General features: G+C 44.9%; 1 protein-coding gene across 4 annotated transcripts in view; it reads left to right on the forward strand.

The window, feature by feature from the left end:
• FGFRL1 (fibroblast growth factor receptor like 1) overlaps positions 1–25,775 on the forward strand; it is a 251,226-nt gene that overhangs the window by 100,257 nt on the left and 125,194 nt on the right. For all 4 annotated transcript variants that reach the window (XM_054029679.1, XM_054029680.1, XM_054029681.1 and 1 more), the window contains exon 3: positions 16,159–16,431. In XM_054029679.1, the coding sequence (XP_053885654.1) occupies positions 16,159–16,431 (273 nt within the window). The remainder of the gene's footprint in view (positions 1–16,158; positions 16,432–25,775) is intronic.

Raw genomic sequence — 25,775 nt, forward strand, 5'->3', positions numbered from 1 at the left:
CATCTTTAACCAGAACGAAATTCCTTTAGCATATTATGAATAAAAACAGATGGATCCCAAGTAAATACATAATTGAATTCCTGTTTTTCTGCTCTTCACACCCCACTCAGGCTGTCTCAGCAGAGCCTCTTGAATGAATTACAGCTACACAATGAATAGGTAGAAGGAAAGGAGGGGGAAAGTTACATTGTTTAAGGTTAATGCTTTTCCTAAAAGGAGGCACTGAATGTAGCTGAAACTTGACTTTGACCTGGGCAATGGTACTAAAAGGTAAAGCCTGGTTCTGAGTTTCACTTTTGTTTTAGGGAGACAAAAATACATAGCGCCCTACTAAATAGTTGTCTCCTCCCCCAGTCTTGCCGAAAAATGAGCGTTGAGTGCTGACAGACAGCAGCCGTATGCAGCACGCAGGAATCCAACATAAACAGATTTGCTGGTTGTGTACTTGGACATGTTAAATGAGGCCTCTGCTTTGATCTTCCCAGCACTATCCTGGAGCCCAGCAAGAGAAAAGGCTAAGTAAACAGAGCTCTGGTTCCAGGGCTGCTTTGGTGCAGAGGTCTAGTAAAACTTTTATCAATGGCAGAACTTTGCTACTGAGGTCCCTGCTCGACAGCGGGTGCCTCAGTAGCAACAGCATGGTTTTATTGACCTTGGGTCTTTCTCTCGCTTGCCTTCCCATAATGGCTACCAGCTGGGGGATACGAGTCAGCTTTCCACTTACGGTGGCACATCAGTTTGCACAGGAGAGGCACTTGCTTCGAGTGCGTTCATATAAACTCCACTATGGTGAATGGAACACAGAATGCTATAGTGGATCCTGGAGCACCAAAGCCAGGTTAGGCCTTGTTATTAAATAACTAAATTAAATTAATGGAGATATCCTAGAACTGGAAGGGACCTTGAAAGGTCATCGAGTCCAGCCCCCTGCCTTCACGAGCAGGACCAAGTACTGATTTTGCCCCAGATGGCCCCCTCAAGGATTGAACTCACATCCCTGGGTTTAACAGGCCAATCCTCGAACCACTGAGCTATTCCTCCCAGCACAGAAGCTCCACTGGACCCTGTATTATGGAATTCAGAGGAGACACTCAGTACTGCCTACCCCAAGTGTTTCAATATCACAACTCAGGCCCCAGAAAACCATGAGAGTTGTTAAATTATAAATTGGGGTTTCTTTTGATTTGCCTTCTGTGTTGGGAGCCTTTAGCGGTAATATTTTCAAGCTTTTGTCCACAACCACGAGGGCTAGAAACTTCCTTTGGAGTTAAAATGAAAGCTAGGATTTCCCCTTAAACTCAGGACTCCAGAAACTGGGATTGAAGAGAAACACCTATATGTCAAGACTCATCATAAAATCATGAGAGTTGGCAACATCCTCTTGTGGTTGTAGCACAGAAGCCCTGCTTTGCTACATTTTCTTCCCTTTTCTTTTGGTGGGTTGAACAAAGGAGGCCTGGCTTCCTTTCTGTCACAGTGGAAAGCTGATAGGAGAAGGAAGACTTGCCAAGATATTTTATTTTTATAAGTGTTATCAATGTTCCAGTGTTTTCATAACTAACAAGTGCAGCACTGGGTAATCCTGGAGCCTGGGCTTTTACCAGTGGGCCAGCACTGTCATCTTCACTGCATTCTAGGGAGGAAAAGCAAGCTACTGTGTCAGTTCCTCTTTCTCCTTCTGCCACCATTCTGCCACGGAGAGAGCTGAGGTCTCAGGGCTGTGCCTTTGAGGAGTTCAGATCCCAACTCTGGCCTGTGTCTGGTTTTCTTATTTTTGATCACTTGACTGAGAGCAAGGCTTGTTGGGAGATATCGATGGCAGAGTGGCGGGAGAGCAGCTGTGGGCTAGGAAAGCACTCAGCCCAGGAGGAGGTGGAACATAGAAGGACCCCGGGGGGTGAAAGGGGAGGAAAAGGTTTGGAGCAAGGCAGTAGTGGTGTGGGTTGGAGGCCCCGTGTTGATCCTGGTCTTTGTTTATGGGCCCGAGAATGGGAGGAAGTCACTGTTACAGCTAGGCATGAATCAGAAGTTCAGGTCACAGTTTCGGTTCCTGCCCTGGCCCCTATAAGCTGCCACTGCAATGCATGGAGCTGGATCTATGTCACAAGGGGTTGGAGAAGAATTCCCCCAGCTCAGGCACCATGTACGGCCACTGTAAACAACCCTACACTGCCCACCTCAAAAGCCCTGTATACAAGGTGTGCTGGGAGTTGGGGCGGGGAGGTGCCGGGAGCAGACGGAGAGTCTCCATTGTGTATGTTACTATGACGATTTCAGCTCATAGGGCATAGCTCTTGGGTGGCTGCCCTAAAGTAGAGCGCCCTGAGGGCTGTTCTCATTTACGTTGGGAGGGCCAGTTTGGCCCCTGGATCAGGCCAGAGTTCTGAGGGTGTGAATGTGGTTTAAAGCCACTTTTGCTGACTTGGACTGAACCTTCTGTGCCTTGCCTACATTTCCTCTTATTTCCCTCACTTCACTGCCACCAGTCTCACCACTTCCAGCCCTGTCCCAACACTGCCCCTTCTCTCCAGAGACATGCAGATACATTTTGTTCATTGAATTACTCCTGTGGTAAGAGACTTTGTGACAAATACTAAAATCCATAACTGGATACAAGTTGTTGAAACTCTTTCATACAAATCCTTTATCACTGAACAGGTACACAGCATGGTTTGGGATTTATAGAGAATTGATTGTATCCATGTTTTATTCTTTTCAGTGACGCTCCCAAGTGGGCTTTGCCATAATCAGATTTGTGGTTAATGGGGCACAGCCTTTTGGAAGGGATTGGTATTTATTTTCAATAAAGATTAGGGGATTAGCAGCCGTTTAAAATCTGCTGATTTATCCAGCCACAGGTACAGGTGCAGTGACTGGCAGGGATCTGCTTTCCATTGACCTTGGGCTTTGAACTGGTGACTCATCAACTGAGGCAGATATGCCAAGCTGTAGCACATGAGCGGGTTTTCTGGTGTGAATTCTCTGATCCTCTGAAGATTTGAGTTATCTGAATAACAACTCCCATCTCCCCCACCCACAGTGCAAATGCACTTCCTGATTGTGGCCGCTGTGCACCTGTGTGGACGGAACAGAACATGCTGGGAAATTACAGATGATAAAGTGACACTAGCTTTAGTGAAACGGGAGGGATTCTGAAAGGATTCAGGGTGGAAGGTGAAACCAGGCCAGCGGTTCATATACTAAACTACCTTTTGATATAGATATGTGTGTGTCTGTGTGTACACAGTATTGTAGGATAAGCTAACTGTGTAATCATTTAGGTGGAAATTATTTCCAGATATGCTGTTTTTGCTATATAATTCCTGTACTATGCCTATCCTTTCCCCATCAGGGAAGGGTAACTGGGATTGTGCATTACTAGACTGTGAGGTAATTGAGTTGCATGCTAATTGGTATTCCAGTTTAGCTCTATCTATCTGATGAATGCAAAGATACATGCCACCATATTGTCAGCCAATGGAATGATATCATTGAATTACACAGAAGCTGATGTCAGCAGAGCTCCAGCAGTTGCTGCTTAAATTTATGCATCTGGAATAAAGCAACTACACATAATAGTCACAAACTGGTGCTCTGGGTGCTGCAACAAACATGAAGTTGGTAGCCTAATAGGGTGCCACACCTCTCCAAAGGATTACTAACTCCTTGGTCTTGGGTGTTCATAATTTTGTTAATGCAAATTTGCAGACATTGTACTAGTGGGGCGGAATGGGGGGTTTCAAAAGCACCTAAGGGAGTTAGGTGCCAGAGTCTCTCAGATGTTTTTTGAAAATCTCACTCATAATATTTTACATTTTGATTTTTTTATATTTTGATTTTTCCAAAACAAACCCATTGCTAGGTTCTGTTTCTGTAGTGCCTTTCACCACCCCTCACCCCCTCACACACAGAGACAAGGAGCAAAGCAGTTCTCCTCTGGATGAAATGTGGCAGCTGGTTAACAGCAGTAGGTGAAATGGTATTGCACACAGTTGAAACTGCAAGAGGACTTGAGCAGGCAGAATGTAATTATCCAAACTGGAATTGCACAATGCACCACGTCTATCACTTTGACTTGAGCCACAGAGTGCCTCTGGATTTTTAATAGGCAGGAGTACTCAGAAACTCTGTTCTGTATCTCATTTGAAAGGCAGCACCTGTAGCAATGCAGTGGCCCTTAACACTGTGCCGTGGCTTAGGACCAGTACTGACTGAGAAGAAAAAAATGTCACTTGCTTTCCTCAAAATACTGACCAGGCCTGAGCCTGCTTAGCCTGTGAGATCTGACAAGATACCAGTCTGAGGTGCTAAGGCTTAAAGGATCAGGAGAGTGCAATGGGAAATCTTGAGTCCTGCCAGCAATGTTTTTACACCATAGGTAATGTTGCTTCAGCATCTGGTTAGTAAAAATTCAGGTGTTGATGCTGTCAGAATGTACTGAGTGGCTAAGAACATAGTTGATGCCTCTTTTTCAATTTGCTGTAGCAATTTCAAATATATTCTCATAGAAAAATTGGCATGCGCACTTTTTTTTTTTTTTTTTTTTTTAGTTAGATTTAGGCATTTCCCACTTCTTCTGGAAAATATGTGCAGGAGCTTATTCTATTCTGTATAGGCCCTTAAGCCACCCTCCTCATCACAGTGTCTGAGCGTTTAGTTCTGGTGAGCCAGAGCTCATTCAAAGTTCTGCTTTCCTCCCATCAAACCAAGCATAGTCTGGACTCAGGAAACCAGTTGTTTTGGTTGGATGAACTCTGCACAGTGGCTGGTGGCATCTTTTCCAGAGCTTTATAATACTACAGTCTTAGAGTGAAATTGGAGGGATGTTTGGAGCCACTTCTCTCTACTAGAATTGGGCAGGAAATGGTTTTCTCATCCTGGGAAAACGTTCAAGATTTCCACATTTTTTTCCTGTTCTGATTCGGGACAAAAACCCAAAGTCTTGAGAATTTTCACAATCTGACCGTCCAATACAAATTTGGGGCCTGGTCAGTTGAAACATTTTGTTAAAATGTTGACTTTTTCATTAAAAAAAAAAAAAAATTAAATTAATTAGTATTCTTGGCTTAAATTTAAAACAAATGGACATTTGGAACATCATCCCTCCCAAATTTTAGTTTTGAAATCCCATTTTGACAATTTTGTAACTTTTCCCCCCTAAAACGTTCTTGAAATGAGAAATTTGTGAATTTTTTTTCTTGCAAACAGGTTTGCTTCTGATAAATCAGCATTTTCTGACTCCCCACCCCCAAATGTTTAATTGAAAAATTCCTGACCAGTTCTACTCTCTGTTGAATCTGTTTTAGGTAACTTGCTTACTGATTTATCGCTAGTTCTTAAGTAACGTGGTGCTGCTGTCTGTTTGTGGTCACCAACAAGCAGTTGTGCTGTTTTCTAGTGGCGACTGGTCTGACACGTGCTAATTGACTGTGCATTGTGTACAGAGGCCTCTGCTCTCAGAACAGCCACTCTGTGTCAGACACTGCAGTGAATTTCCCAGTACCAGAAGGCTTTTGGATATTTTGCCAGTGTCTCGTGTTTGAGATAATGAGCATTCTGGCACAGGTTGTCTGGTCCATTCCCACCATAATTATTGGGACAGGCGAGTGGGCTTCACAATCAGACAGGACAGTGTCAGTCCAATCTAATATATATTTTGAATTAAAGACATTGAGGAAAATGGATGGATACTCTCTATTGTGGGATAACATGAAGGCAAACCAGTTATTTACAAATATAACTCGCATCATTCAAGAATATGGCACTGAGTCAACCATAGTGGTTTCTGTTTCCCTGCAGACATAAACAATGACACTTACAATTTCCTGCTTGTACGGCTCACATTGCAGTGTCTCTCTATAGGGGAAATGGCTAATTACTTATTAAACCTTGTACTGTTCTCAAACTGGGTTAAACATTGACTGCCATAAGTTCAAGGGGAATCCATGTTACTACACACATGAATCCTGGCATCACATTTTCTAGGAGCTATTCAAATAGAGGATTAGGTGATGGGGAACTGCATAAATGCAGGGGAACAAACAAGAAATTGGTTTGCATTGTAAAGGCATGGAAGTAAATGTCTTTGTTTAAAGCCATAGATTTTGGATATGACTATGACTGGTGAATATGATGGTTGTTTTGTTTTGTTACAGAGTAAGTGAATGAAACTGTGCTCTGCAATGTATGTAGTTTGTCTTACTGAAAGTCTTGGAGTGAGGGGAGGTTTGGCTGGGAAGTTCATTGGATGCACAAACAAGGATTTGCCGAGCTAGGGAACAATTAGCGAAGTGGATCACAGTAGCACACATGGTAAATTTAGGCTAGATTAACCTTGAAAGCTTCAGTTTAGGTCTGAACCAAAGCTGATGGGAAATATGCGGGTCTCTTAAGTTTGCAGAAATGGTGCCTGGTACTGCTTCCACTAAAGTTTATGGGAGTTTGGATGTTGATTTCAGCAATAACAGGATTGGGCTCTTGGGCTGATAGTCTTGGGAGAACAGGATTTTTAGTGAGATTTCTCTTTCTGTCTTACTGAAGCCAGAAGAACATCTTTACTAGCGATATTATATTTAGACTATTTTCTATCCTGGCTGGAAACAGGAGGTTAGATAAACACTTATCCAAAACATTTCCAAACCTTACAGATTTGTTTCAATAACCCTCTTCCCCCTCCCCCCCCCCCGACAAAACCCAGTTATTGTATTCAAAATAGTTTGTCCTTGTGAAATTTAATGAGAAGGATGGATAGTATAGAATTCAGTGGTTTTCAAACTTCATTGCAGCACGACCCCCTTCTGACAACAAAAATTACTACACAACCGCAAGATGGGGGACCGAAGCCTGAGCTCACTCGAGCCCTACTGCCCCAAGCGAGGGGACCAAAGACAAAGCCCTAGCCCCTCTGCACTGGGCAGGGAGGCAAAACCCCAAGCGCTTCAGCCTTGTTGGGGGGCCTGTAACCTGAGCCCCGTCAGCCAACACTGAAGCTTTGGCTTCGGCCCTAGGCGGTGGGGCTCGGGCGTTGGCCCCAGGCTCCAGCAAGTCTAATGCCAGCCCTGGCGACCCCATTAAAATGGGGTTGTGACCCACTTTGGGGTCCCAACCCACAGTTTGAGAACCACTGGATAGATCGACCTACCTAGACAGTTAGATCACTGTGATATCTAATCTCAAAACAGCACCTGCTGGCCATCCATTCTGTTATGTATCTGAAGTTGAATTTTAGCCCTTTGGGGCAAAGATTCTAGTCCTCTGTTTGACATAGTGCGGAGCCCACTGATGACGGTCAAGAAACAATAAAGAGCATCTTTGCCCCTACACTAAAAGAGGAAGCATTCTAATGTAAGATGTCTGTCTCCTCCAAAGTAATTGGAAGTAACCCTAACTCTCCTCTGGGTTCGCTGCCTCAAAGCCTATGGATAAAGTTACTGTTTTTCACGGCTGCAAAAATTTCCAGCAACACTTGAAATTGAGTGTTGCCAATGCACATTTCATTTAATAAGATGGTAATTGCATGTTAAATAAATAGCAACCCCTTATTAAAATGTATGCTCAGAAGATTTAAAAAGCATGTAAGACATGTATCTCCCCAACTGTTGCTGAACTGCATAAATCGATGCAATAATTAAGTGCCAGTTGTTTAACATACAATAACTATTTTATAAAATCTCAGTGCAATGTATATGTAAGGGGCTTAATTGAATGGAACATTCCCCCAAATATCCCCCCCCCCCTTATTTTTGGAGCTACCAGTCTAGAAAATTTATGGGCAGAAGCAACTCAGAAGGCCGGTTATTACTCATGTAAAAATATGGCAGGTACTTCTTGTGCTATCAGTAAATATGCATTTCCTCAGAGAAGCAGTTCCTACTGCAGGGATGTCGTAGACAAGAGAAACTTGTCATTTTATGCATGAAAAAATTAATCAGCAAATATTTCCACCAATCACGTTCTTTTAGGTCCTACTGCATAGCCATAAACTGTGTAGGCTTAGATGAAGAAGTGTTAGTCAATAGTTTATTAGTCCCAGCAAAGTCAATGAGATTACTCACTAGAGCTGGTGTGGAAATGAGGTTTTTTTCCCTGCAAAAAATTTCCCTCTTTCATTTTGGTTTCCAAAAACTTTTGGTTTTTGTCTTTGGAAAAACACAAACATGTTTGTCCAAAAATATTGCTGGATTCATGGATTTTGAGGCCAGAAGAGACCATTAACTCATCTAGTCTGACCTCCTGCATCTCAAGGGACAAAGAATTTCCCTCAGTTCCTCTTGTATTGAGCTCAGTAGGTTTTTGCTAACATATATCTTCCAGACAGGCATCCGGTCTTGACTGAAGACCTCAAGAGCTAGTGAATCCACCACTTCCCTTGGCGGTTTGCTCCAATGGTTAATCATTGTCAACAACCACCACAAACATTATGGAAAAGTTTTACTTTTAACAACCCTCCCCACCTCCTTTTTTTTTTTTTTTTTTTTTTTTTTTGTGACCATTTCTACTGCTCACATGAGAAAGTGCTCACTACTGGGTGAAATTAATCTCTGTGCAGAGAGTCAGCACAAAATTCACCCTATCCTTAGATTGTATAGTCTTTGGGGGCAGGGATCATTTTTTTAGTCTGTGTTTGTACAGTGCCTAGCACAGTGGGGGCCTGGTCTGTGGAGCCTGTAGGCATTACCACAATAAAAACATTTTGCAGAGGATTTAAGTGGTGCATAGGACCTGTGCTGGCTTTCTGCACAGGGGTGAGTTTCACCTAAACATGAGTCAGTGTTGTACAATCAGGCTTTGTAAATGAGGAATTCCCCAACTTTCCCAAAGCCAGTCAGCAAGAACAGGAAGTGTCTCCTAGAAACAACTACTTGTGTGTGGGTAAGTTGAGAACTCAGGTTTCGTATAGGCTGTTTGCACTTGAAATCATTTGATAAGGAGCTCAGATACTATAGTGGTGGGTAAGGTATACATCCCTCGGTAAACATGCTGATTTAGAAGACTGTATTTATGGGAAAAGATGTATTTTGGGTACGGGCACTACCATTTTGTCCTTATTGGTGGATTTCACTGGCAGATCACATACTGATTGTGTATATGATGTTCCCTACATCCTACACTCCTTTTGTTTGTTTATTTTTCTAAGGTACGGGTTATTTGAGTGCCCCATATAAGAAAGGGTTGCTAATTTGCCAGCGTAGGACTTCAAAAGAAATCTTATCTTATTGGAAAGTGAATGTTTAGTATTAAATAATAAAAGATACGTAACCCACAGGGCTCTTAAAACTTACTTAACTTCTTTATAAACTTTACAATACAGTACATGGATATTGTAAATTATTTCCTATTCCAAGAAACTGTCCAAGCTGGTTGACCTTCTTTGGAATTTCCTCTTTGTAATTATGTTTAATGTGTTAATAAAGTTCACTTTGAACTGTATCATGGCAAATGGTCTCCTAGGACATGGTTCAGCACTCGTGTGTTCGCCATATGTGAGTAAGAGTAGTTCAAGGAATAACAGGGCCGAGTCCAAATATTGTAGAAGTGGCACTTCCACCCCAGGTTAGCTGTAAAAGGGGTTCATGGGAAGTAAGGAATGTGGAGTGGGAAATCATTTAGCCTTTACTTCTAGGTGTTACTAAATTATAGTGCTAGGTTCAAGTCATTATCAAAACACCATATATTTAGAGGGTTTTCACCGAGAGTCATAAATCATGGTTAGTACATGTATGAGTCGAAGGAGTGCATGAACTTTGCAGCTCAGTCCAAGGAAACGTAATTACATGTGTGAGCTTTTTTGACTGTGAGAAATGCAGACAGTACACCCCGGGACACTACGCCATCATATCTTAAATACTTTTCTAGAAGTTGTTTTCACTGTTTCCCAGAAATGGCTACTCACTAAAGCAAAACAGAATTTCTATTATCAAGAAGTAACAACCGTCAGCAGCTCAGAGTCTGTTGAGACGGTGGGGAGGAAATGGAATGTTTGCAGCAAGTGAAACTGTTTCTATGGTATAGGATAGTAGAGCGTACTATAGTGGGATATAAATTGAAAATTGCCCAGCTGTTCAGTAAGACAGGTGTAAGATCTGTCCCTTTATAAAATGGAACAGAATGGGGATTCCAGTTGCTTGTATTCCTAGACGAGGCAAATAAATCAGCACATGTGTCTGCATATATACGAGTTGAAATATTTAAACAGAAGAAGCAATGTTAATTTTCCTCTGTGCTTGCATTAATTTAAACAACAAACGTTTGTGTCTCTCTGGGATGGTCTGTTTTGTGTGTGTGTGTGTGTGTGTGTGTGTGTGTAAACTAGAAACCACATCAAAAAACTTGATGCAAAGTGAAGGATCTAGAAGGGATTATTTAAATTATATTTTAAGCTTGGTTGCATGCTGGGTCTTGGAACTCCGGAATGATCTCTTCTAGTAACTACACTGGTTTGAATGTTATGGAGAAAATTTATATTTAGTTTCTATTTGGAGAAGGAGTAACAGTGAGGCACAAATGAAGGAGGCCACGTTCTTTTCACGCCTTCCTCACAGATCCAGGGATGCCTTACTAGTGAAACTAGGGGGGGGGGGGGAATTAAGGAAACAACTCTTGCCAGTTACTAGGCTCAATATAGGAGTAACTGAATAAAATTCTATGGCCTGTCTTATGCAGGAGCTCAGACTAGATGATCATACTGGTCCCGTCTGACTTTAAAATTTATGAATGAATCTATGGACTCATCTGCACCGTCCCTAACATGGTGTGTTAAAAGGGTCTATAGCAATAGCCATTGGGATCAACTTTTTTGAATGGAAAACGTAAATATCTGGGCGGAGCATGAATGGGGGCAAAAAGGACCCATCGTGACCGAAGCTGTGGCACTGTATATATGGCTGGGGCAGATGGCTTACATCACTGAAACTGTAGTGGAGTAATTACCTTGCCTAGAGGTCTCAGCATTTTCATACCCACAGAGATGCTAACCCTCCCTAATTTTCCATAATCTTCCTGATTTTTACATGTAATTACAAAATTACTAATTCAGGTTTAAAACTACTAATTTTTTAAGGACACGCTTTTTTGACATATAAAGTGTGTGTGTGTGTGTGTGTGTGTGTGTGTGTCACTCATCACCACTAGGGTCCATCACCACTCAGCAAATAGCGCTGCGGGGGGGCGTTCTTCTCCACCGCCCTGTGGCACATGCCCAGACTGCACAGTGAGGGTTGGACAGGAGGTGAGCTGTGGTGATTTTCAATGGGCTCAGATTCACTGCCCAAGCCCCAGGCTGTGTGTTGTGCTCTCACTGCCCAAGGTGGACCCTGGTGGATTACGTCAACACACACTGGGTACTTAGAGCTCTCCAGCAGTGAGAGGCTTGGGAGGTGAACCCAGCAGTGCCCCAACCAGGGGCACTGGAACAGGGAGGGGGCAAGGGGCCATGACCCTCCCACTTTTGAAAGTGGATGGTCCTGGTCCGTTCACATTTCGCCTCGGGTCCCCTGCTCTTCTTCTTCCCCCTGAGGCCCCGCCCCCAGTCAGGCCAGAAGCTGGAGCCCGGCCCAGGTAAGATCAGCCCAGGCAGCTGTGGGGAGCCTGGCTTGGAGGCTGCCCTCGACCTCACCTCCCCCCTGGCAGGTGGAAGGACCCAGGTTTTCCGGCCCAGCTCCAGCTTCTGGCTTGGCTGGGAGGTGGCCCCCCTACTTTTAGGTAGGAATCCGTTGCCCCTTGCCCAACCCATTGGAGGAGGAGAAAGAGGAGAGAGGGGGAAAGAACACGTAGAAAAAAAAGATAGGCTATGTCTACACGGTGCCATTACCGCCATGCCACTAAAAGGCGCACAGTGTAGCTGCTGTTTGTCAGCAGGAGAGAGCTGACAAAACACTTCCACCCCCATCGAGTGGCATTAGCGTTGTCGAGCTGCTCACACCAGCGCTTGTCGACAAAACTTTTGTCTTTCAGGGTGCGTGTGTGTTTTTTTAACACTTCTGAACAACAAAAGTTTTGTCTTTCACTTGCCAGTGTAGACAAAGCCTAATCTAGTCTCTTCCACACTGCAGGAGCTGCAGAGAAGAAGGCTCTCACACCAACAGCATTTGGCATACATTGCGCCCGGTTCTTGTAGGGACCAGTTCTGAAAAGTGTTGAGTACCCTCAGCTCCCATTGACTGTAATGGGGATTCAGGGGTTTCAGCACCTCTTGGAAGCACCCAGCAAATCCCTAACGAGGCCAGTTGCTGAATTGTTTGTGGGGTGCAAGGTAAGGCAACCGTTACAGCATTCGTTAGTGTCCCTCCCATTAGTGACCAGGGCAGTGAGCTCAGCGATACAAAGCTTACCGAAGGGATTCAGTTAGACTGGGCCAAACTTTTCAACCAAAATTATTTTCTGATGAAAAACAAAGATTCAACAACACCAAGCCGTTTTGTGAATTGGTGTCATTTTTTACCAAATTCCTGAAGGAACTGAAACAATTCGTTTTGAGGTTTTATGATTCTGAACAACTTTCAGTTCAACTACATTAAAATACTAAAATCAAAATAAAATGCTTCATTTTGGTTCAAACAAAATCTTTAATTTGACCCCCAAATATGTATTTATTTATTACTTTTCAATGTGCCAAGTATTTTGAAGAAGTTTTGTTTTAGGTTCGACCCAAAATTATGCGTGCTCTTTCTCTTGCGCCCCCCCCCCCCCCCAGCCTCCCATTTCAAAATTGGCCACAAACTGAAAAATCCATTATTCGCCGTATCTCGATTCAGTGCTCCGTTAACAGAAGATGGAACTGCACTGCACTTGAGCTGTGAGATAGAAGCTGGACTTAGCTACTCCCAAACAGCACGTGAACACCTATGGGCTTTTTAAATATACCTCATTTCTATTGGGAAGATTTGAGATCTCGACCGTAAAACGGTACAAACTGTCTAGCTCAGTAGAGTCTGTGTAACTGGCACTCGGTGCATATGAGAGGTTCCGGATGGTCCCTTTGCAAAATATGTTTTACCCCTCCCTATCTCCTCCCCAAAAATACCAAAGGACAAACATTGCTGCGAGGTGTGCCAAAGTGCATCTCAACTTGAAAAGCATTCATCCGTCACCATTGCAGTCCCAAGGCAAATATGTAGTGAAATAAGACCCAGTAGATTCCTGCACATTAAAAAGAGATACAGAGACCCATGACCGAACGCCACCATGTGATTCTGCCATAAACATCTCTAGGAGGTCCAGCTCTCTGCCGCACAGTGACAGCCATGAGCGTGTGAGGGCCTCTGAAGCTTGTGGTATATGATGATTCCAGAGAGAGAGTGCTGCTTACACAGAGAGTTGTTGTTGTTGTTAATGAGGATAGGTAATAAAATGGGACTGTTTACCATGTCGAACACATAGGGACATGCTTTTAGCTTGCATTGGACACCTCCATGCCCTGGAATTGCATCCTTCTGAGACCAGCATGCAGCTGCGCCCAGGGAAATGCATAGCTGCAAAGAAATTGGGCATTTTTATTCCTCCACCTAATATGGGAGGTTGGGGGGGGAAGCACTTGAGGGGCAAATTTAAAAGTGGGGCAGGTTTAAAGGACAGCACAGGCCTTTTTTTAAAGGAAGAACGGCTCTGGGAAAGGCTCCCTTTTTTTAAACCACCAAAAAGGTCTGCGTATAGATCTTATGACAGGGGAGCGATCCAAAAATTCCTCAGAATGAAAGGTCAGTCAGAGGAAAATGGCATTCGGGAGGACCAAGCTTATCACTAACGGAGTCATGTGACAGATCCAGAGGCAACGCCGCTTGCCATCAGGAGAACTGCATGTGCAGTGTGCCTGCAACATGACGCCGCTGGGAAACTATCTTATTCCTCCCAGCCTAAAAATTTGTCAGGAGTCAAGTTGAATGTTGGAAGGAAAAGGTTTTTGAAGAAGACTCTGCAGGGAGGGCCCAATTTCCCCTCCACTGTCCCCAAATGCCCTATACCACGCATTCTTCCCCAGCACTACTTATAGGCCAGTTTCTGACACCAATGCTCACTTTGAGAAGTACCTTGCTCTGCAGTTGATTTCAGTGTGGCAACTCATGGAGTTGAGGTTCGACTCGGTTTGAGTAAGGTGGCAGAGTCCGCCTTTAACTTAAAGGGGGACTCTAAGATTCGATGCAAGATGTCAGCTAGCGTGTGGATTTTGCCCCCCTTACTCATGCATTAAGGTACTATGCCATGTGAGGAAGGGTGGCAGAACTTGGGGCCAGGTCCTCAGCTGGTGTAGCTCCATTAAAGCCTATGCCCATAAATGATCACTGACAATGGGTGAATCCCCCAAATGTCTGGAAATGGGGTTAGACTCAGATCAGCCTTCAAAAATTCTGATGACTCTCTGAAGCTTCTCCAAAGTATCCAAACCTTTGTAGTTTGCAAAAATTGACTGGACTTTTGAGTTTCTCACAAGAAGACCTTTGCTTGCAAGGCTTCCAGTCCTTAAGGTCCTTGCTGGAAACACACAACGACAGCTTTTCTTATGGTATTTTGACATCCCTTCTGGAATCAGGGGGGCAATATTACTTGAGAGACCAACTCTCCTATTGGCCTGTTTACAGCAGGTGACGGCTGAGGTGTGCTCTAACTGCCATCGCCTGGAATTAGGCTTTCCAGGACAGATGCTCTCAGGTGAGGGTCCCAGCCTTTGGGACTTGTTCACTCTTGGCAGTTCACCAGAGCCCAAATCTATTGAACTCAGGGCCTGATGTGAAGCCTTTAATTGACTTCATCAGGCTTTTGATTAAACCAATTCATTATTTTAGGGCTAGCTCCTGACAGCTTTACTTACTTCCCACCATCGTGAGTAAGTGAGAGAGAATCTGGCCCGTAGTCACTATGGGCTGGTTTATGGAGCCTACCTTACTCATGTAGAGAGTCTCATTGCAGTAACGGGATTTGCTCTTATAAAGAAGTGTGCACCAGCATAAGAAAGGACTCCAGCACAGATCCCATAGGGGTCGGGTCCTCTAAGGCGCTGAGCTGCTGTTGAGAGATGGTGAGCAGCCTCAAACCCATTGAAGCACAGTGGGGATTGAGGTCACTCAGCACCTCAAGTCATCAGACCCTATTAAAACAGGTGTGTCCTTATGCAGGAACAAGGCACTTATTGATCACGGCTGTTTTTGAAATGTTCTGAGAAAGAGGCTGGCTGTTATACTGGTAGGGGCTATAGAAGTTAATAAATCAATGAATCCAATAAAGACAATTATTTAATTAAAGAAACATACTTGAACATTTCAGCTTTGAATTTGGTTCTCTCACTGGGGGACAGCTGACGGTGTGGGAGACCTTATCACCTCCCCACCCCAGCCCCAAAACGGGTTGGCCTGCCCTTGTATTTATCATTATCGTGCAGCACAGTATGTTCACGTTGCCACATTCCAGGACACCTTGTTATGCATGAAACTATCGACTTGTACCAGCAGCAAACATTCAGCAGTCAGGCCAGCCCAATGAACGTGTCAAGGGAAGGTCGAGGCAATGGATAAAAATATCTAAAAAATTCATCATTTTGCATGTATGCGATGTTAATATGTCAGGATATCCTGTACCTTGTCATTAAGTAAATGCTACCCAGCAAATTCTTTGTGTCCTAGACCCATACTAGTGTATTCTTATGATTCCTGCTGCTGACAAAGCCCATCTGGTGACTATTAAAGGGAATTGCTATACATATAAACATAAAAGGATTATAACTCCTTGTTTTAAGTACCAATGCTGTTACTAATTTTGGCTTCAGGATTTGTTATGTTTAAAACAACCAGTAGTCTGGGTATCTGGGAACCAGTTCCCCATGACACAAAAAAGGGGTGGGGGAGGTCTGGGGGGGGGGGGGGGGGGGAAGGGAAGGAAAGGAAGAGAGAAATACCGCTGATTGCCATTGGCAGGTTAACGCAGTTGGTTAGAGCAAGGTGATAAGAATGTCTAAGTTCTGGATTCAAATCCTCCATGGGCTAGTATCTTCTTTGTTGTATCTGTCTGTTGTCTGGTTTTTTCACTTTGATGGTAATCTCTTTTCAATAAGTAACTTTTGTTATATTTGTAAAGGGCCCCTATTCATGACCGGTGGCTTGTAGATGCTACGGTGATAGAACTAGTTCTGATCATATTAATTATTGTTTTTTTCTTTCCATTCTTTGTTAGGCCCACCCAGAATTGCTGATAAAGTGATCCACCGGCAGTCCGTGAGGTTAGGAAGAACCATCAAGCTCCTGTGTCCGGTAGAAGGTGACCCGCCACCTCTGACTATGTGGATGAAAGATGGACGGACTATCCACAGTGGCTGGACCAGGTTCCGGATCCTGCAGCAAGGACTGAAAATCAAGGAGGTGGAAAGTGAAGATGCAGGAACATACATCTGCAAGGCCACGAACGGCTTTGGCAGTATGAGTGTGAACTACACCCTTATTGTGATTGGTAAGTGCTGCAGGAGGAAATGTAAATCTTCCCTTTTTTAATGGTAGCGGAGAAGTTTGATTTCTTTGGAAACTTGGGACGCTGGCAGTGATTGCAAGCCCTCTTTGCTAATCATTTACTGACCTCCACCTAAATGGCCCATTCCAGTGCTTGAGGATGGCTAAGGCTAGCTACACTGCTGCGCATCTCTTGCATTGCAGTCAGCAGCCGCAAGATAAGATTATGGAGTGCCAAAGGTTACAAATAAACAGAAGTGATGCAATAATCACTAGGGCACAGATCACAACGAATTCCACACAGGAAAGGCTGAGTGATAAGGGGAGGTCATGCTGATCTTTGTGTTTGCTGCTGGAACAGGGTAGTTCTCAAAACGAATTTTAACAAGCCCATATTAAAGAGCACAACAAAGGGATTTGTGCAGTGAACAGTTGCAGACTATGCTAGGAATAAATCTAGCTGTAGTGAAACTAGGCACAGAGCTAACACTGGGTCCTAAGGGTCCCAAGTTTCCAAAGAATCCCCATCAGGGGGGTCAGGATTTAGAATGGGTGTGCAGAGGGCCTCTGTCTTTGAAGGAGAGACCACAGGGGCTAGCCTGGCCTGTGTATTCCCCCAAAATTCTCAAGATCTTGGCCCAGATGTTGGGAATCCAAGATCACATGCTGGGTTTGGGTTGATACTTCTGAGGGCCCAGGAGAGGCCTGAATGCTTTTTCCTTCATTCTCAGTGCTCAGAGTGTCCCCATGAATTGCTGACAGGAAATGCATCCAGCTCTCCTTAGCTGGAGGGAGAGGGCTGGCTAAAATGTGGCATGTTTCAGGGTGCAGAAGGAGGAAAGGAAAGAACTAGAAGGTGGGAAGATGCTAGTGGCCTCCACTCACTCACCTTCTCCCCCAGCCAAAAGCCTCCCTAGCCAGCCTGAATACTTAGCCCACACAGTCCTACCTCTTTCTCTGCTCATTTTAAACAACCAAAAGCTTCTTTCTGATGAGAGCAGCCTTGCCTGTGAAGACAGAAGGGCCCTGTTTGATCTCTAACCCGCTCCTGCCTTTTCTTCCCTAAACAACCCCACACTCATGCCAGAAACAAGATTCATGGCTCTTTGTTCAAAAAATCTCTAGGGAGAGGAAAGGGGCTGATCATGCCACTCTGCAGAGTGCTTAGGGGAGGGGAAAACAAAAGACCACTTTTCCTGCCCAGATGAAGGAGCTGCTGGCCTGACGCAAACAAAGCTGCTTATCCGGCCCTCCCGAGGGAACCCTGCCGGAGAGCATAGGAGGGGAGAGTGCGCCTGGCATCCCTGCCCAGAAAAAGTTTAGAAATAACCTGTGCCTTGCAGAGATGTGCACAGTACAGTAGCCAAAGTGCCAGGAGTGGGGAAGGCACAGAGGGACTGAGGACAGAATTCTTTAGAAACACCAGCGGGTGGGGCACATTTCCACATCAGCTCTGCTGAAACGCTGGGCACAGGAGTCACAATGAGAGCCGTGTGGTTCTGAGCGCATCTGCAAACCTGGCCCTTACTTAGGTGGCCAAATGGGAGCTGAAGCCTCTTGAAAATCCGGCCCTGAGTTCTTTTGAAAATGTGCTCCTACGGGACTTGCCTAAGGTCACCCAAGAAGTCTGTGGTCCAGTTAGGAACGGAACCCCAGCCCTGTGCTTTAACCACGGGGTAACCTTCCCTTAGGCTCGAGTCTCTTAGAGTGTCTACACAGCAGCTGGCAGGTGTAATTCCCAGCATAGGCAGACATACCCGCGTTAACTCTGCTCAACCTAGTGCCTAAAAATAGAAGTGCAGCATGGCTGGCAGCTTGGGCTAGCCTCCAGAGTATGCACTTGGGGGTCAGACAGGATTGCACGCAGGCGGCTGTTCTGTCCCGCGCCAGTCACACTGCCATTTTTAGCAGGTTAGCTTGAGGTAAACTAGCACGTGACTGTCTGCCCATGCTTGGAATCACACCTCCCAGCTGCTATGTAGACATAGCCTTAGTTTCCATCTGAGGAGAGATTAAAAAGACTGGGACTGTTCAGTTTAGAAAAGAGACGACTGAGGGGAGATAGAATAGAGGTCTATAAAATCGCAAATGGTGTGGAGAAAGTGAACGGGGACGTGTTATTTACCTCTTCACGTAACACAAGAACCAGAGGTCACCCAATGAAATTAATAGGCAGAAGATTTTAAACTAACACAAGGAAATACTTCTTCACAAAACACACAGTCAGCCTGTGGAACTCATTGCCAGGGGATGGTATGAAGGCCAAAAGTACAACTGGGTTAAAAAATGAATGAGGTAAGTTCCTGGAGGATAGGTCCATCAATGTCTCCTAGCCAAAATGGTCAGGGACTCAACCCCATGCTCTGGGTGTCCCTAAACCTCTGACTGCCAGAAGCCGGCAGTGGGCGACAGAGGATGGATCACTTGATGATTGCCCTGTTCTGTTCATTCCCTCTGAAGCATCTGGCACTGGCCACTGTTGGCAGATAGGATACTGGCTTAGATGGACCATTGTTCTGACTCAGTTTGGCCATTGTTACATTCTTCGTTTTGAAAAGCTAACCGCTCTTAAATAAGGTAACTTAGGCTGCATGACTGAAGAAAACTATCAGATCCTGGGAGCCAAGCCTGCCTCTTCTTTAATGCCTGTAAAGCACTGCACACACCTATAGCATGGCAGGGCCCATAATGACTTTTAAATTTCCTTTGGGAAGAGGAGTTGAGGCTTGAGGCCTGGGGTCTGCCCAGTGTGAAATGCCTGTGCAATGCCAGGGCTGAGGAAATGAGCACAGCTTTCGGGAGCGCTGTGCTGCTAACTGATCTGACAGCAGCTTTAGAGACAGGCTGAGGGAATTCAGTGACTAGGAGCAGATGATTAGTGACATATGGCTGATAGAAGAGCAGAGCGGGAAGAGGGGATTCCCAGCTGTGGGAATTGTAGGATGAGTCACTGAAGGCACAACAGGGGGAGCAGGATGACATGACGACAGTAAATAGATAATGGCAAAGGGCTAAATTTGCCTCATCTTGTGTGAGTGTCCGGGGGGCAGAGGTGATTTTCCCATCCCTAGGAAACCTGCCAGAGAGAATGGGCCCCATTGGGTGCTACGTAGGGCCTGGATAATGTGCCCAGATGTAGCTTCTTCTAGCACCAAAGGAAGATGGCTAGGTCGTTTGCAGGCACAGTCACATCTCCATCTCTGTAAACTGGGGCCTGTAGGGAGTGCTGCTGAGCATGGTCTCCTAAGCCAATGGTCTCCTAAGCCATTCTGCCTGGCAGTGGGGTGGCATAGGTGTTAATGAGGTCAGATATTGGCCAAGTGTCTATCTCTGTCACTAAACTCTTCTCTGTCACTGCTGCCCAGGTCGGCACAAGGACTGCTGTACGACAGTTGTCTGACTTTGTTTGTCGGATAGGATAAATAGTTACAGCTTTACTGTGTATGCTGAATGACGTAAGCAGGCACCGAGGTACCTTGATTGGGGGATTGTAATAGTAATCAGGTGATTTTTAGAATTTGCACTTTGGTGGAGACCTCCAGACCCCTTAGAGAAGAGAGACCAGGAAATGCTTTAGCAGGGTAGAGGTGCTTGTGAGAAGGGAAATCCTCAGGTAATAGGATTTCAATAATGTCAGCTGTTGACTGGGATAACAACTACTCATACACTAAGAGCCAGCTTTGCCTTTGGACATCCACACCGGCTTCTCTTGACTCCATCCTCTGTTCATTGAAACACCTTGTCTCCTTCATCCTTAGTATAACAATTTTGTTGCTATTATGGAAAATTAGAGGACCAAGAGCCTTCTCCTTTTCACTCAGAAGCAGTTCATCTTCACTGCTCTTCTGTACCCCCGACCTCCGAAATGTTATTTGTCCAAAACCCACCTGTATCTTTTCAGGCTGCCATGAACTTGTCTGACCGTCGTACCCTAGTCACCGTGGCTCAGTAATTAGGCATGGTTCCCAATGTCCTGCTAATGAGCTCATTGCTTCTACCACTGTGTAGTTACACACCGAATAACACTAGTAGCGACTGAAAGATGTTATCGTCCAATGGCTGTCTGATGGCCTATGTCCACATCACATCCCCCTTCCACACCAGCATTGGTTCTTTTTTGTTTGTTGGGGTTTTTTTGGACTTTAGCAGGCTCAGCAGAAAGGGCAAAGAGTGACTAGGCTTTGGAGAGTTAACACATCTCTCACCCTTGGAGATGGTACTTTGGCATATTGATGCGGGGCGGGAGGGGGGTTTGGAGCTTGCATTGCCACTGCCTGTGCTTTACCCATTCTGTGAACCTTTGGCTACTGTTCTAGCACCTTACATGGGATCTAAGGGCCCAACTCCCATTACAATCTGCGGGAAGACTCTCCTGGATTTTACTGGGAGTTAAATCAGGCCTGAACTGCGCTTGTTTAAAAAACAAAAACACAGGGGAGGGATGAAAAATCAGAGGCCAGGAAATGAGGCTTAGGGACTAACGCTGAATTGGAGGTGAGGCAAAACCTCTGAAGATATCAGGCTGCTTTGGTAAGTTGTATCATCACACAAATTGTATTAATAACAATACTTAGCACAAACACTAGCTAATTAGGCTCTGATCTTGCACCCATTGAAGCATATGACGATACTCCCATTGACCTCAGTGGGTGCAAGATTGAGCCCCTGTGGAATTTAAAAGAGCTAGACATGAAAAAGACAAAACGTGTATTGAATAGTGTGGTGCCGAAGCTTGTGGTAGAGTTAAGTTCAACGGGAAAAGCTTGTGCCAAGTGGTCATTTGCCTCCCTATATCTTGATACTAATGCTGGCTAAGAATAGCATCTCTTAACTTCTTAGGTTGTAGGTTGTATTTGCTCAGTCCATTCTTGATTGTTGATTATTACGTAGCCCTTGTCTCAAATGGCTGTCCCTAGACTGCTTCGTTTTATGTTTCAAACTGATTGCTCGTCCGTAAATGCTGTTTCCCCTGAAATCAGATGTCACCCGAGTATCTTTCCTGCAGAGGTCTGAAAGTCAACACAAGGTACGACTGTGTGATTCTTTCAAAGAATTCAAGTTGGCTCTGAACCTTAATGCATCTGGCAGATGCTGGGGTTTCTTCTTGTGAAAATGCTCTCTGTGTGAAGAGGAGCCTTTGTTTATTTTAGAGAACATGGCAGTGTTTTAAAACCAACAGCTTGTCAGCTGGAGGATGGAGAACAAATTGATGGTGCCGTTTTGTTTGTGCTCCGGAAAGCGCAAACATCATTAAGCAGAATGGCCTTTTGAACCATATGGCCCTTTTTTTAAAATTCATTTTTTAAATAGCACTTTAAGAATCTTCTTTCAGCATTACTCGTAATGCTGTATATTTTTACACTGCGGCAGGTGCTCGGATACCATCGTGATGGGTGGGGTGTAAGATCCCAAAAAGAACAGAAAATAGAACAAGAAAGCATCCTGTCACATGAATGATTACTGTGGGAGAGCTTGAAAAAATTAAAATCCATTTTCACCATGAAAACATGCTGGGTGTTGACGTCAGTGGGGCCAGGATTTCACCTCTGTTCCTTATAATAGAACATAACAAGATGTAGTAATATATGAAAGTTTACACAACAGTTTTTATCTAACGATTTCAAAGCACTGTTATAAACTTTTAATTTAGCCTTGCAACACCCCTTTCAGGGAGCTAATTATCACACCCATGTTATATCTGGGGACATTGTAGCACGGTAAAGTTCAGTGACTTGCTCAAGGTTCTACAAGAACTGGGAGTTAATCCCAGCACTGTGGAATCTCATACCTTTCCTTTTCACTGTATCGTGCTCCCTCCCTCCTTTCAAAAGAATGATGGTAGGTTATGGGAAGATCTGCCTTTTGCAGAGATGGCTAAAGAGAGTAACTTTTTGAAGCACATAAACCCCATTATTTAGTGAACTGTGCATGTCTGTCTGTCTCACATGCCTAGCTTAGAAGCTATATGTGGAGGAGTTGCTTTCAACTCTGTTTCCAATAAGCAACTGCTGTCTTCTAACAAAAGGCACTCGTACAGTTCATACTGTGGGGAAATGGGATCCTGGGAGGAAGCACAAGCAGGAGAGCGCAAGAGGGGAGGACTCCTGTCTCATGCTGAGAAAGAGGGACGATCGTTGAGTTATCTTAAGTGCCTATACACAAATGCAAGAAGCCTGGGAAACAAGCAGGGAGAACTGGAAGTCCTGGCACAGTCAGGGAACTATGATGTGATTGGAATAACAGAGACTTGGTGGGATAACTCACATGACTGGAGTACGGTCATGGATGGATATAAACTGTTCAGGAAGGACAGGCAGGGCAGAAAAGGTGGGGGAGTTGCGTTGTATGTAAGAAAGGAGTATGACTGCTCAGAGCTCCGGTATGATACTGCAGAAAAACCTGAGAGTCTCTGGATAAAGTTGAGAAGTGTGAGCAACAAGGGTGATGTCGTGGTTGGAGTCTGCTATAGACCACCAGACCAGGGGGATGAGGTGGACGAGGCTTTCTTCTGGCAACTAGCAGAAGTTGCTAGATCACAGGCCCTGGTTCTCATGGGAGACTTTAATCACCCTGATATCTGCTGGGAGAGCAATACAGCGGTGCACAGGCAATCCAGGAAATTTTTGGAAAGTGTAGGGGACAATTTCCTGGTGCAAGTGCTGGAGGAACCAACTAGGGGCAAAGCTTTTCTTGACCTGCTGCTCACAAACAGGGAAGAACTAGTAGGGGAAGCAAAAGTGGATGGGAACCTGGGAGGCAGTGACCATGAGATGGTCGAGTTCAGGATCCTGACACAAGGAAGAAAGGAGAGCAGCAGAATACGGACCCTGGACTTCAGAAAAGCAGACTTTGACTCCCTCAGGGAACAGATGGGCAGGATCCCCTGGGAGAATAACATGAAGGGCAAAGGGGTCCAGGAGAGCTGGCTGTATTTTAAAGAATCCTTATTGAGGTTGCAGGAACAAACCATCCCGATGTGTAGAAAGAATAGTAAATATGGCAGGCGACCAGCTTGGCTAAACAGTGAAATCCTTGCTGATCTTAAACGCAAAAAAGAGGCTTATAAGGAGTGGAAGATTGGACAAATGACCAGGGAGGAGTATAAAAATATTGCTCAGGCGTGCAGGAGTGAAATCAGGAAGGCCAAATCACACTTGGAGTTGCAGTTAGCAAGAGATGTTAAGAGTAACAAGAAGGGTTTCTTCAGGTATGTTAGCAACAAGAAGAAAATCAAGGAAAGTGTGGGCCCCTTACTGAATGAAGGAGGCAACCTAGTGACCGAGGATGTGGAAAAAGCTAATGTACTCAATGATTTTTTTGCCTCTGTCTTCACGCACAAGGTCAGCTCCCAGATTGCTGCACTGGGCAGTACAGCATGGGGAGAAGGTGACCAACCCTCTGTGGAGAAAGAAGTGGTTCGGGACTATTTAGAAAAACTGGACGTGCACAAGTCCATGGGGCCGGATGCGCTGCATCCGAGGGTGCTAAAGGAGTTGGCGGGTGAGATTGCAGAGCCATTAGCCATTATTTTTGAAAACTCATGGCGATCGGGGGAGGTCCCAGATGACTGGAAAAAGGCTAATGTAGTGCCCATCTTTAAAAAAGGGAAGAAGGAGGATCCGGGGAACTACAGGCCAGTCAGCCTCACCTCAGTCCCTGGAAAAATCATGGAGCAGGTCCTCAAGGAATCAATTATGAAACATTTAGAGGAGAGGAAAGTGATCAGGAACAGTCAGCATGGATTCACGAAGGGGAAGTCGTGCCTGACTAACCTAATTGCCTTCTATGATGAGATAACTGGCTCTGTGGATGAGGGGAAAGCAGTGGATGTGTTATTTCTTGACTTTAGCAAAGCTTTTGATACTGTCTCCCACAGTATTCTTGCCACCAAGTTAAAGAAGTATGGGCTGGATGAATGGACTGTAAGGTGGATAGAAAGCTGGCTAGATCGTCGGGCTCAACGGGTAGTGATCAATGGCTCCATGTCTAGTTGGCAGCCGGTTTCAAGTGGAGTCCCCCAAGGGTCGGTCCTGGGGCCGGTTTTGTTTAATATCTTTATTAATGATCTGGAGGATGGTGTGGACTGCACTCTCAGCAAGTTTGCAGATGACACTAAACTAGGAGGCGTGGTAGATACACTAGAGGGTAGGGATCGGATACAGAGGGACCTAGACAAATTAGAGGATTGGGCAGAAAAAAACCTGATGAGGTTCAACAAGGACAAGTGCAGAGTCCTGCACTTAGGACGGAAGAATCCCATGCACTGCTACAGACTAGGGACCGAATGGCTAGGTAGCAGTTCTGCTGAAAAGGACCTAGGGGTCACAGTGGACGAGAAGCTGGATATGAGTCAACAGTGTGCTCTTGTTGCCAAGAAGGCTAACGGCATTTTGGGCTGTATAAGTAGGGGCATTGCCAGCAGATCAAGGAACGTGATCGTTCCCCTTTATTCGACATTGGTGAGGCCTCATCTGGAATACTGTGTCCAGTTTTGGTCCCCACACTACAAGAAGGATGTGGAAAAATTGGAAAGAGTCCAGCGGAGGGCAACAAAAATGATTAGGGGTCTGGAGCACATGACTTATGAGGAGAGGCTGAGAGAACTGGGATTGTTTAGTCTCCAGAAGAGAAGAATGAGGGGGGATTTGATAGCAGCCTTCAACTACCTGAAGGGGGGTTCCAAAGAGGATGGAGCTCGGCTGTTCTCAGTGGTGGCAGATGACAGAACAAGGAGCAATGGTCTCAAGTTGCAGTGGGGGAGGTCCAGGTTGGATATCAGGAAAAACTATTTCACTAGGAGGGTGGTGAAACACTGGAATGCGTTACCTAGGGAGGTGGTGGAGTCTCCTTCCTTGGAGGTTTTTAAGGCCCGGCTTGACAAAGCCCTGGCTGGGATGATTTAGCTGGGAATTGGTCCTGCTTTGAGCAGGGGGTTGGACTAGATGACCTCTTGAGGTCCCTTCCAACTCTGATATTCTATGATTCTATGATTCTACTGAAATAATACCTTGCATCAGGAATGTATAGTACAAGTAAAATCCTGTGATCGCTATTTTATTACTTACTTCTTATTTCTTAGGACAGACTATTTTAAAAAAATGATTAAAAGCAACAGGAAAGTGATGGTTGACGAAGGCTAAACAAGGAGTTGATTCATCAAAACTTCAGGGATCTCCAGTACTTAGAACCTTTTTTTCTCCCCCTTGTATTCTTTGAAAGAATAGATCTCTTACCCTTCATCATTATTATTAATTAATATTTATATTCCAGTAGAGTCTAGAGAATCCAGCCAAAATTGGGGCCCCTTTCTACCAGGCACTGTACAAACACATAGTAAGGGAGTACAAA

This window comes from Malaclemys terrapin, chromosome 5 (assembly GCF_027887155.1).
Source record: "Malaclemys terrapin pileata isolate rMalTer1 chromosome 5, rMalTer1.hap1, whole genome shotgun sequence".
NCBI lineage: Eukaryota > Metazoa > Chordata > Testudines > Emydidae > Malaclemys > Malaclemys terrapin.